The following is a 13155-nucleotide window of genomic DNA, read 5'->3' as shown; positions in this document are numbered from 1 at the left end:
TATATTCCAACTTTGAAATTTTCTCAATAATTTGCTTTATTATTTTAGGTACCATCACTCCATTCAAAGTCCAAACCTCAAGACAAGTGACCCAATTTTGAGGAGGATTATTTATCCGAAAATATTATATCTGATTTTTTAGATTTTTAAAAATATATTTATGGATACTATTTTTATTTTTAAAATATTAAAATGTGAAAAATAATTGTTAATATTTTTAAAAATGACCCATTTTCTAAAAAATATATTTTGAAATCATTGGTTTTTTATTTATTTATTTTGTGTTATTTCATATTGGAAATATGGTAAGAGATGGGTTGATATTTTTCTTGAAAGAATTAGGTTAGAATTATAAAGAATTAAAAGAGAAATTAATTTCGAGATTAATACATAACTTATGTGTGAAAATATTATAATTTGAAGTGCTAAAATTGAGATAAATTATGGAATTTATTTAATGATAAAGACTTTCTTGTACATTTCAATATGAGGAGAAAATTTCTCCAAAATTTTACTAAGAATAATGGAAGATTGGTCGAGTTGACACTTGAATATCAAAGCTTCAAGCTGGACCCACTTTGCTGATTGGAATGGGAATTTAACTATCAGCGATTCCCAAGTCCGCTGGCGCAGCATCTTCCCTGTGTTGCGAGAGCATCTGATATATCCTCCAAAGCGTCGTATTACATTTTCGCTTCACGGATTTTCAAACCATCTTCAGATCAAAAGCTTTGGGGTTGAAAAAAGGAGGTTGCAGTCACAGCTTCATCACAGTCTCCACAAAAAAAGAGAAGAACCATTAAATTTCAGAGCTTTTTTCGTGCTAAATTCAGCTAAACCCCCCAAAACCCGCTTCAGGGAATTCGGATTCGGAGCTCTTTTTGGGGTCTCAACATGTCCATGGATGCGAGCTCTGGTTCTGGGGATGGTGGCAACATCAAAGGAGTGCCCACACATGGTGGCCGCTACGTACGCTACAATGTGTACGGAAACTTTTTCGAGGTCTCTGCAAAGTATGTTCCTCCGATTCGTCCGGTTGGTAGAGGTGCATATGGCATTGTCTGGTGAGTTATTGTACTAATTTCAACCTTATTTCCGTGTTAATCAGTATGGATTTTGGTATTTATTTATGGGTTTTCGTGTTTTGTTCTGTTGACCTGCATATGGGAAGCTGTATGTTTATTACACGTTTCTGTTGATGTATTTCGCTTAGATTTCAGTGGGGTTTTGGGAGGTTTTAGCTTAGTGCGGGGGGTTATTCAGGAACTGCATTTGATGGCCGAGTTGGGATAAATTAGCTTCCACGTTTATGTATAAATTTTGGGTACTCCATCTCTCCATAGTCGGAGGTTGTTTTGGATCCATTCCGACCTACTGGATTGGAGAAATGGCTCAGGTTTGGATGAAACGTAAAGGTATGCTACAAATAGCGATTACCAGTGCCCAACCCATGTTTGAGTGAAGTTCTGACTACGATCCAAGGTGCTTCTTCAGCGCTTCAACTTATTCTGGTTAGTTCTATTTGGTTAGATTTTATGGGTTTCCCAGCATGTGTTTGGAAAAAAATTGTAGATTATCAAACGTGGCTTTTAGCCATTTTGGCTCCTAGCAGAATTGTTTTAAGAAATTAGACGGGGATGTTGTTCGAAAAGATGGTTACGGAGTATTAAGCTCATAGTTTTCAAACCAAATCCAAATTGAGTTGTTTAAGAGGCTATATTATCAGTTCCTACCGTCTGGCTGGTTGGGGTTTGATAATTTTGGTTGGGTTTGCAGGAACTTCTTCACCAGCTTTGCTCAATGCCAAAATATGTAAATAAATCTAATTATTCTATTTGCTCCTTGAAGACATCACTGAAAGTTCGAAACTTGTTCATTTGAGGATGGGATACAAGGTGTGGCTTGAATCCATGAATTTCTCTGTTGATGCCTTGTCTCAAAACTAGAAAGAAATCTACCCAGAATGCTTCATTTTATTTTGATTCCTTTGCTCAAAGTTCGCACGATCACACCATTTCATGTGTGGGCATACCACGGTTTGGGGAGGGGAGTTCTTGCAGCAAAGACTATGCTGAAGCATTGTTTCGTTATTGTGAAATTGAAGTGCATACTGAGCCCCAGCCCTTGAGGCCTGAATCAATTGGTAAAGGGTTGGAAGGGTTGGTGGGAGGTTTCAGTTTCAAACCCCAAAGGGGACAAAAATTTACCTATAAAATAAAAAAAGTGCATATTGAGCCCAAAATCTGTGCCTATGGTATTGATGCATTATGGTGGCATGATATGATAGCTGTAATTTTTTTAACAGTGCAGCATATTGTTTCACTGGACTGAAACCATAAAAAAAAAAAAGAGGGGATAGAATCACATTCCTGATTTATTTATCCTATACTTATTAATGACTCTTGTTGCTTTTTCATCCATTATTTTTAGATGCTTCTTTACTTCTTAGTGGTCTGTTAACCATAGTTCCAATTTTCTTGCTTTCACCCATTTCCTACTTGAAGGGCACAGAATTTTATTTATTTATTATTATATTTTCTATCGTATAAACAAAGACAGACACATTTAAGGGAGTATTTGGAGTTTCTGTGCTGATTCCCAGGAACTCAGAAAGGTGTTTTAACATTTACATATCAGACAAGTTCCTATTTGATCAACAGAAGGGAGGATAACTTGATTCCTTTCTTTTCAGTGCTGCAGTAAATTCAGAAACACATGAGGAGGTTGCCATTAAGAAGATTGGTAATGCATTTGACAACAGAATAGATGCCAAAAGGACCTTAAGAGAAATTAAGCTCCTTCGTCACATGGATCATGAAAATGTGAGTTTGATTTCCTTGCTCTAAAAGATCTCAACATACTTGTTTGCCTCCTGGGTCTTGTGCATTTCTCTTTCTTAATTATGATGAGTTTCTTCATTGTTTGTACACACATAGTTGCTGTGTTCACCCTAGTAATAATATTATGCTCTTATGATACTCTCTCTCTCTCTCTTCCCCCCTCCTCTCCTCTCTGTGTCTGCGCATGCATGCGAGTGTGTGATGTGCCAGAGACTTAAGCCAGAATGAATGGCAATGCAATGGTCATACATTTACAAAGATGCATTCCTCTAGATTTATTTTAAACTTCCCTACCATAGTGCTCTTGTTATAACGACAGTAACTTGAGTTCTTTAAATTCTCCTAACTGTATTGGAAATAGGAAAAGCCTGCATTTTACATTAGTAAGAACTCATGATCAGTGCTCAGGAAACCTTCTTTTCATCAATTGTTACATCTTAATTAAAGATGGGTAAGCTATGTGCCCATGGAGCTATATGACATGCACCTGGGACTATTACACCAAACCCTGATAAGCTCTGGTAAATTTTCTATCCAAGTTATATCTGACCTTGGTGAAAAGAAGAAAAAGAAAAAGAAAAAAGAAGATGCTGCTGCAGAATTGATGAATTGCTGGTGAACAGTTTTTTTTTTTTGGAAAGAATTGGGAAGTATTTAGCCATCAAGTGCATGTGTATCTAAACCACAGAGTTCTTCCTAATATATGTAACCTTGAGAGGACAGATTCAAGTTTATACTGATACATATTAGTATATCTAACCTTGTGGCGTAGATTCAGTGTTCTCTGGGGTCCTAGCACAAAATTTGTTGGACCTGTAGGTGGATACTTGGATGAAGGAATGGTGAACCTATCTCCTAATGGTCGAAGAGTCAACCTGAAGACATAGGATGGTTTTGGAACTTGGCCAGTGGAAGCAGGTGCTTCAGGACTGGAATCAGGGGCAAAGGCTGGTTTGATCCAACTGACTTTTCAAAATCTTTCTAGCAGGGATGAATCAGTTGTTCTTACAATCTCTATTCAAGATGGATTGAACAAGTACTCATCAAGTTGATGAGGCCAGCTATGAGATCCCAGATCGGAGGGGTTGCATCTGATCGACACAATTGAGCCTGCCTTGGGGACAGCTTAGGATTGGGGCATTGGGCATTAAAAAAGAGACCCACGCTGTTAGTTACCTCGTGGACAGTGTGGTGATGTAATGACTACTTGGCAGTGCACATGATTGTTGGGCTGGAAGTCACAGGTATGGGCTAGGTGTTCCCCACAGACTCTATTTTTGAATGGAGGGAAGAAGCAGATTGAGGTATCAAAGGGATTCTTTACCTGCTTATCCCCAGCTCAAGTGCTCTGCTGGTTCCCATGTGTTGTGTGGCTCATCTTAGGCATGATAAGGGGCAACACTGGCCCAGTGGCATTTGAGATGCAGCTCGTGATTGTTAGTTCAAGTGATTAGGTCACTGATTGTAAGATGCTGCTTTTCTCAGGTTGTGGCTCAAGAATCTCTTTCTGGCCATGTAATTGCCCTTAGTCATGGGGCAGGCTTGCTTCTATGGTATTTGAGGTGTGGGATAGTGATTTGGTAGTGTGCTGCCTTGTCCTTAGACTATTGGGTGGTATAGTGGAAACTTGTTATTGTCTCTGCAACACAGAAGTTAATATACTTAAGAGTGACAAAAGAAAACTAACAAACCAAAAAATATGATTAATGCAATTTTTTGTTCCTACTGACAAAGTGCCAATCCAAAAAATAGAAACAACGATTTCCCTCCTGACTCTGAGTCAATCGGTGTTTACTATCTTGGCCATTTGCTTTTAATTGATTCATAAATGCTTTTAGGATTTTTAATGCCAGATAGCAGTTGCCTTCCAGGTTTTTTCTCAAAATAATTTGTTCATTTGCCTTGTTATGTTTGTCTGGGAGTGTGTGTACAGTTATCATGACCTATTTTTTCGCCTGAAACATGGAATCATTGCCCAGTTCTTTCCTTGCCACAGGTTATTGCCATCAAGGACATTATACGACCACCAAAGAAGGAAACTTTCAATGATGTCTACATTGTTTATGAATTGATGGACACTGATCTTCATCAGATCATTTGTTCTAACCAATCCCTCACCGATGATCATTGTCAGGTATCTCACTGACTATTGTTGGTCATCTTACCTTGTCATTATAATTAATGAGCTCTAACCTTGTAACTTATCTGCAATGAGTCTTGACTGTTGTCCTTAACTTTGATCAGAAAGTTGGACCTGAGAATGGAGCAGCTATTTATTGATTTCTTTTATTCTCCTTTCCAGCCAATCACTAAGTCTGGTTTTTTGCTTACATCCAAGAGTGCATTCTAGTAATTTTTCCCTCTGATGAAGGTAGACAGAATCAAATAGACAAAATAGAAGCAAGCAAGCAATTAACTAATTGTAACATGGTGATTATCATAGCTAGATTGATAAGGCGGAATAAGCTTTCTCTTCCAAGAAGCTTGACATAGCACCTAACTAGGAGAGCTTTGAAACTTATCCTAGGTATCAGTCTGCCAATTAATTGTCGAATAACATAGTTAGAGGATCAAACTGTTAATTGACTTTTGCAAATTTGATACACAAGCCATTATTGGTAATTTTGTCTCAGTTTTAGGGCTTTGCACTTTTTATCAGGTTACAAATATTGGCTTGGAACTATTTATATGAGTAAATATTGCTTCTATTTGATGTTCATGCATGCAGTGCCTGGATGTGATTCCTTACAAACTTCAGATTATGGAAGTGGGAAAAAAAATTGTTTTATGATCATAAACTTGCACTAAAATTTTTAAATAGCAGATGGGGATCTTGTTTTCAATTTGATGAACATCCTTACGACCCTCTAGTGGTTGCTGGAATGAAAAGGAACCAAAAAAAGCAGGAATTACTTAATATTATTCCAGTTCTATCAGATTCTAAATTTTCTTTGTTTACTCGTGTTCTTGGCAACTATTGCATAGTGGTGTTCAATAAACTACTGAAGTGATCCAACAATACACATTGACGATCACAGTTGGTGTGTTATTATCAGATGAAATTATTATTACTATACCTACCCCCTGTAACAAATATTAACAATTACTGAGCTAAAAGACCAGCTTTGGGCAACCGATTCTTTATCATTACTGTGCTTTGGGTTGAAATTGTACAAGAGATTGATCTTCTAGGATTTGCAGTACTTTCTGTATCAGCTGTTGCGAGGATTAAAATATGTACACTCTGCAAATGTCTTGCACCGTGATCTAAAGCCCAGCAATTTGCTTCTGAATGCAAATTGCGATCTTAAGATTGGAGACTTTGGACTGGCAAGGACGACATCTGAAACGGATTTCATGACTGAGTATGTGGTCACTCGTTGGTATCGGGCACCAGAGTTGCTCCTTAATTGTTCAGAATATACTGCTGCGATTGATATATGGTCTGTTGGTTGCATACTAGGTGAAATCATGACCAGAGAACCATTATTCCCTGGCAAAGATTATGTTCATCAGCTGAGGCTTATCACAGAGGTATGGTTCTTGGTGCTTTTGGAGTGATGTTTACTTTTGGCTGCAGCATTCTTGTTTCCAGTTTTCCATGATAAATCCTACAAAATCAGCCAATCTGGCTCAGAACTACCACAATTTTTTTCTTTGGTGTGACAGCTTCTCGGTTCACCTGATGATGCAAGTCTTGGCTTTCTCCGAAGTAATAATGCCCGACGATATGTTAGGCAGCTTCCACAATATCCAAAGCAACAAATCTCTGCTAGATTCCCCAATATGTCACCTAGTGCTGTTGACTTGCTAGAGAAAATGCTTGTCTTTGATCCCACCAAGCGTATAACAGGTACAATGAAAGTTAAAACTTTCATGCACATCTCTAAGGAATGACCTGTTTTTCGAGGTCTATTTTGTTTTTGGGAATGATTTTGTCTCTTGCTTCTTTGCAGTCGACGAGGCACTATGTCACCCATATTTGTCATCTCTACATGATATCAATGATGAGCCTGTTTGTCCCAGTCCTTTTAGTTTTGATTTCGAGCAATCATCAATCACTGAAGAGAACATCAAGGAGCTCATCTGGAGGGAATCAGTGAAGTTTAATCCTGACCCAACTCACTAGGAGAAATGTGGTCATAATGCTTTGTCGTATGCTATAGAAACATATTGGGAGATAACTTTCCCCACTTGAATACAATGTATGTCCATAACGATAACCATCCAGAGTAGGTAGAAACAGCATTAGAGTTTGCTTATTCTTTGAAACTTGTTAACTCATGTATATGGAGAAAAATGTTGGAAGGGATTAGCTGTCCCCTATGTATCAGCAAAACCCTAAACCAATATTGGTTTTGGTTCTTATATGAGCTGGTAAACCTCCATATTGGTTTTGGATCAAAGATTGTGAATGTTGTAATGTTGGTCAATCTAAGTTTCTTATTTTTCGAATAAAATAATTGTGTGAATCTGAAGAGCTGCTTAGTATAGGTCTTTCATATGTCATATTGATGCTAGACCTCTGTACTTTGTGCTGATGTTTTAGCTAGCTTCTTTCTGCATTGTATACCTGGAAATTGGTAGAGAATGGAATGGTTGAATAGGATGCTGTTGCTAAACCCTTGACCTTGCTTTCCACTGTTGTTTTAACTAGTTTCTTTCTAGCTTAAACTCTCATATATATATATATTTTTTCTTTTGCATTCTATCCATATAGATTATCATATTCCATAGAAATGAAGCCATAAACACATGATATATCTCTCTTACAAATACTTTCCCCAGTAAGAGCAGGTCTGGACTTCAACTGTATCAATGGGCAGGGAGTCTGTTGGAAAATTACAGGCTACAATTTTTTCCGGTCCCTGGTCCGGCAGCAGGTCACATGGCTGAGGAACAACGCCACTTGTGATCCCGGCAATATCAGTACAAGTCCATGGTGCTTTCTTTGCCTTCTTTGCCAACCCAATTGTCACATTAGATATGCAAATTCCAGTGAATGGATCACCAGAAATCCCCTCTAGTCTACCTGCCATGGTCACATTCTCTGCCACCATATCACGGTAATTGATCCCCTGGATTGCAGGCAGTGCATTTGGATCATAGTTATTATCAGCATGCGAGCCATAGTTTCCAGTCATCCAAAATGCCCATTTCATTGTCTTCATGATCATGCTTCTCACATATATGTCCTTCACATACCCTCCCCTTCCTACTGCAGTTTTGATCCTTACTCCTGATTCCGTATCAATGGCTAGGATGTCTTCAGCCCTGACATCCTCGATCCCACCGGACATCTCACTGCCCAATGCAATGGTTGCACTGAATGGGGAAATGCAGGTGAGCCGTCTGATCACTAGCTGTTTGGTTGGCATCCCGTAAGCAATCCCATATTCATCCCAACCGCTCTTAACTGCTATACAATCATCTCCAGAGACGATGTAGCAGTCCTCAATTCGAGTATTTGTGCAAGAATCTGCAAATGAAGCAAAACTCAGTTAGAAAAATCAACTAATTTAAAAGCATATCAGTTTTGATCAGTCCCCCAACCTGGATTGATCCCGTCAGTATTTGGAGAGGTGACTGGTGCAGTGATGGTAAGTCCTTGAATGATAACATTGCTGCATTTCAATTCTTTCCCAGTCAGAAAAAACAAGGCTGCAGTCTAGTAACTAGTAACTAGTAACCAGTAACCAGTAACCAGTAACCAGTGGAGAAGATTCGACTCAAACCTGCTGTAAACAGGATGAACATTCCAAGAAGGAGAGTTCACCAATGTCAGACTGGATATTTGAACATTATCAGAGTGCATAATCTCGATTAGGTAAGGTCGCGTATATTTCAGCTCTCCCTTGTGGAACTTTGCCCACCAGAGGGCGCCCTGCCCATCGATAGTGCCATTTTCCCCTGCAATCAAATGAACCACCATACAGTAAGTTTAATGGTGCACCCAGAACCCCATTACATTTGGCTGTGATTAGTACCTGTTATCACTACATCAGTGAGGTTGGTTCCGAAAATTAGGCTGATGTACCTCCCTCCTTGAGTATCCCTTCCTCTACCATAGGACGGCAGGGGGTCGATTACAGGCCATTCATGTTCATCCTATGATGATTATTAATGTGTTAACAGTTGGTATCAAGGGCATGAATGCAAAATAGAACCACTGCAGTCTGCGCTCATCTGAGGCTATGAAACTGATTAAACTATGAGAAAAAGCTCACCTGAGAAGCAAGAAGAACTGCATCTTTATGGAGGTACAGAGTAAAATGGCTAGTGAGATTGAAGCTTCCCGTGAGCCACCTTCCAGGAGGAACAAAAAGCTGGGATCCACCGTCGGATGCGAACTGACTCAGATGGTCAATCGCCGCCTGAAACGCCTTGGTGTTTGACGTTGTCCCGTCGCCTACTCCGCCAAAATCTGTCAACGATGCGCTGTGAGCTCTGCAGTTTATTGCGCTGTACTCGAAATAATCGAACACCCAGTGTTTTCTGCTCTCAGCTCCATTTGTGCTCAGCAAAACCAGCACTACAACCACTGAGACTACCCCAACAACCTGTAAATTCACCAAAAAGGGTTAATAAAATCAGGAGACCCACATGAATGCAGCTGCCAGACGTTTTTTTCTGCAATGGGTATTGTAAATTAAATGTAAAGTGATCATAAACAACGCCAATTTTCTCATTGGATTGTGGTTTCAACAGGGAAAGAGAGGCATACTCTAGCGGTTCTGAGACTTTTGGACAGCTCCATTGTGGGAACGGCAGTTGCGTTTTGGTGTGTTCTGGAGGCAAGAGCGTGTTATATATTATTGGCACAACCCAACATCTTGGCGTGAATTGTGGGACTCAAAGGAGTGATAAGGTTGAGCATAACTATGGAAGTGATAAGGCCAATATTGTGAAGAAAAATGTCAATATTATGGCATGGTAGGACATTGCAAAAATATGTTGGTGGGTGCCCAAAAGGCCAACACAACAAGATGACATACCACAAGCACTGGCAGCACTTACCTTGGATAACACAATTGCTGAAACGGAATGGACTTCAGACACAGGAGTCTCAAATCACATGACAGGTAAGCAAGGTATGTTAACTAATATTCGAAATTATTCTGGTTCAGATTCAGTTCTTATTGGTGATGGATCTTCTCTACCAATTCTTGGTATTGGAGATTCTAGCATTAAGCAAAAGAATAAGTCTACTTTTGTATACATGAACACGGTTGGAGATGTAACTCCATTTTTTTATTTCCAGGATGCAACATACAGAGGACCACGTCCTCTATTTAAACGCAAAAGACTGGGGTAACAAAATTACATTTAATCCGAAAACAGATTACATAGAATCCGTATAACTGGTAGCAAAAAATCCAAGACTATCTAAGAGTAATTTGATTTATTTTGTCTTTGAGATATGCTCCGTCAACATTCCAAGATATGATCCGAGATATGCTTTGCGAGAATACTCAAGATATGCTCTGTTTTAAATCCGGGATTTGCTCCATCAATTTGTTGAGATTTCCTTAACTAGTCGAACTACCATTTCATTTCAGGTTGAAGTTGTTGCCATTGATACTCCATCTTTCAACGTCTCTCCACTATTGTAGCATGACTTGTGGGAGTTTTCAACCTTATCACTTCCATAGTTATGCTCAACCTTATCACTCCTTTGAGTCCCACAATTCACGCCAAGATGTTGGGTTGTGCATGGTTTAGACTTAGTACAACAATGACCCGCTGGAATTTATCTTATTGGTGTTTGGCTGGTGAGAATGTGCGTGAAAACATTAGTAAAATGGCAGTTCTAACCCCAATTCCAGGTCTAGTACAGTCACTGAGTTCAAAACTAGGGGCCTGCTACTTAGTGAAGATAATCGATTTTTTATTGGGAGGTGGAAGATGTGAATCACTTGATACACTTAATACGCAATCCAACCTTATTAAGAAGATGGAGATATGATACACTGAATACTCAATCGCACTATAAAAGGCATTTTCTACTATTAATTTGTTAGATGGAGGTCCACTAACTCCAGCACCCTGCAGACTTTCTTGTGTGGACATGGCAGATGCCACAAAACCCCAAGCCATGCGTGCTAGAATTTTTGTTTTAGAAGCCTCACAAGTCCGTCTTCTAGGAATAATAGGGGTTGAAAAATTGGACTTAGTGGAGAGACCCCATGGAAAATGGTCCAAAAGAGAGGAAGGGCACAAGGGCATGGGTTTGTTGGCTGATCATGTGTGGAATGTAGTGTACTGGGTCCACAAATCACGGTTCTTTTGTCGGAGTTTGCATGTCAGCCAACCCGTGAGCTTCCTCTCATGGCACCGTGGCCGACTCTTCACGGGCTTCGGTTGAGGGAGATGGGCCACACGCAAACAAACTCCAATAACAAGCCTTTGTTTGTTAACCAGTGGTTTTGCATGAGATCACTTTCAGTTGTGTGGCTTCTTAAATGCACATGGCTGGGTGAGAAAGCAGAGAGGTCATAGTCACAAGTCTTATCTCCTATTCCTACACTCCCAGGCCTCAATCTTCATCACCCAACAAGCACAGCCCTAGAACCATTCACGGGATAACTTTTAGGTAAGCAATCAACAAATCATGACTCACTTATTATAATTATTAATATATTTGTTTCTTATAGTGGCTTTTGCGCCTTGGGTTGTTGGGCATCCGGGCTGGTCCCATATTTTTATAATGCAATGCACATGAATTCCACTTCTAGTACTTCTCTTGTACAATATTTTATGTAGTGGCCATGGGATAATAGTGGAAGTCTACACATCCCTCTCTCTTCTAATCTTTAGTAGGCATTTGAATAGCTTCTTTTGAGAACAATCAGAAGTGGCCAGCTCTACCTCATCCTCGTGCTGTCTGATCATTTGAGAAAATGAAAATCGGTTCCATCCTATTAGAAAGGCTGAATAAGTAATTAATTCTATTATCCATGTACATAGTGGCTGCAATCGCTTCTAAGGCCAGGTATGGACCTATCTCTTATGGGCTACGGTTGCTGCAAACTGGGTTGAGCTGACATACATATACATGTATTGGATCCCTACTTGTGCTGGACATCCATGTGATTGAACCCTCTATAAGGAGCCCAATGTAGTTGGGTTTGTCTGTGGTTTACTGCGTGGGGAAGTCCTACTGGGAGTGTGAAGTTCAATCTGGTCTAGCTTCTTGTTAAAACTAGAGGACAGTTGAGTACAATGATGGGTGCCCATTTAAAATTAATCAAGTTTCAACCATATGAGAACGAACAAGGGAAGCTCTAGACGCTTCCTACTCAAAATTACCACTTGATCAGTAGAGTAGTACCCAAACAATTGTTCTAACACTCCCCAGAAAAACAACTACTGGGTATGAAACGGATCTTAATTTGAATTCATTGCTTTAGAAAGCTTCAAAATTTATTTGATTAGATATAACTAATGGATTGAATTAGGTTAGATTATTCCAACAAATGATACTGAGCAAGTAGGCTTTACACCCTCGTAGAACTATACATACTGATGAAATATTAAATATTGGCTTTGGGACGTCATTTGTTTTGAGTATATTTGGCTCTGTGTCAGTCAGGAGCTAGCTCAGATGGTACCAGGAGGGCAACGTCCTAAGCTTTAAGGTTTTGACCCAAGTTCGAATCCTGGGGAGACCACTCTGTGATGCCCCTGAATTACACAGAGTCAAATATACTAAAAAATAAATGACGTCCCAACGGGCTCCATGCTTTTTTTCTCCACAGGAACTGGGTACAATACAACATGCTAACAACCATCTTAATCGGTCATCTTCAAAAGCCCTTTTCTACAATTGATGATATAGATCCAGTAAGCAATTCTTCTTCTTTTTCTGTTTTTTTCTTTTTTCTCTATTTTCTTGTAATCGACTTGATTGGCATTTATTTTTACTTCTTCTCAATGACCAGTGATATTTCCTTTCCTCCTCATCATACCATGCCCCTGCAGAGACTACAAAAGGGATGGAGAACAGTGTCACTGGCTGACAACTGCACATTAACATTTCCTTTAGTGGCACATAGGAACAGCCTGAATATTGGTTGGGTCTGTTCTTCTGAACTGGTTTGGAAGAGTTAGCACATTACATTGGTACTGGGACTCCAGTTTGGAATTGTTTGTAGTACAGTTTGCTGGCTTGGTGTTTACTGATTGAACAATCAACAGTTTTGCTTTCAGAGGCAAAAGATGGGGAAAAAGTCATTCAGATTTCAGGATGATGAAAAAAGACTCACTACCACAAGTTGGATCTCAGGAAGTGAGCTTCCATTAAGAATTAAAACAA

General features: G+C 39.4%; 2 protein-coding genes across 3 annotated transcripts; one reads left to right on the top strand and one right to left on the bottom strand.

Moving 5' to 3' along the window:
- Positions 1-558: 558 nt before the first annotated feature.
- On the top strand, positions 559-7300 carry LOC100260441 (mitogen-activated protein kinase homolog MMK2). Of its 2 annotated transcripts, XM_002278824.5 has the most exons (6): positions 559-1064; positions 2693-2822; positions 4837-4974; positions 6042-6374; positions 6510-6693; positions 6797-7300. In XM_002278824.5, the coding sequence occupies exons 1-6, from the start codon at positions 895-897 to the stop codon at positions 6967-6969; spliced, it is 1128 nt and encodes a 375-aa protein (XP_002278860.1). In that variant the 5' UTR covers positions 559-894; the 3' UTR covers positions 6970-7300. The 2 variants fall into 2 exon arrangements, with proteins under 2 accessions (XP_002278860.1, XP_019071838.1); XM_019216293.2 differs by lacking the exon at positions 4837-4974 and having other exon boundaries at positions 594-1064.
- A 197-nt stretch (positions 7301-7497) lies between these two features.
- On the bottom strand, positions 7498-9794 carry LOC100255362 (probable polygalacturonase). Its single transcript, XM_002278894.5, has 6 exons — positions 9565-9794; positions 9068-9400; positions 8828-8948; positions 8576-8750; positions 8394-8464; positions 7498-8319 (listed from the first exon to the last, which is right to left on the bottom strand). Exons 1-6 carry the CDS (start codon positions 9595-9597, stop codon positions 7610-7612), a joined length of 1443 nt encoding a protein of 480 aa, XP_002278930.1. The 5' UTR covers positions 9598-9794; the 3' UTR covers positions 7498-7609.
- Between the last annotated feature and the right edge of the window lie 3361 nt (positions 9795-13155).

Source organism: Vitis vinifera, chromosome 2 (assembly GCF_030704535.1).
Source record: "Vitis vinifera cultivar Pinot Noir 40024 chromosome 2, ASM3070453v1".
NCBI lineage: Eukaryota > Viridiplantae > Streptophyta > Magnoliopsida > Vitales > Vitaceae > Vitis > Vitis vinifera.
The sequence above is the reverse complement of the archived record's forward strand: the minus strand, read 5'-3'. Positions and strand labels throughout refer to the sequence as shown.

Bases quoted from the DNA above. Each gene is read 5' to 3' on its own strand.
- LOC100260441 (XM_002278824.5), top strand. From the start codon at position 895: ATGTCCATGGATGCGAGCTCTGGTTCTGGGGATGGTGGCAACATCAAA. The intron at 4,975-6,041 runs GTATCTCACTGA...TAGGATTTGCAG, and splicing joins TCACCGATGATCATTGTCAG to TACTTTCTGTATCAGCTGTT. The intron at 6,375-6,509 runs GTATGGTTCTTG...TTGGTGTGACAG, and splicing joins AGCTGAGGCTTATCACAGAG to CTTCTCGGTTCACCTGATGA.
- LOC100255362 (XM_002278894.5), bottom strand. From the start codon at position 9,597: ATGGAGCTGTCCAAAAGTCTCAGAACCGCTAGA. The intron at 8,949-9,067 runs GTGAGCTTTTTC...TAATCATCATAG, and splicing joins CAGTTCTTCTTGCTTCTCAG to GATGAACATGAATGGCCTGT. The intron at 8,465-8,575 runs GTTTGAGTCGAA...ATTGAAATGCAG, and splicing joins GTTCATCCTGTTTACAGCAG to CAATGTTATCATTCAAGGAC.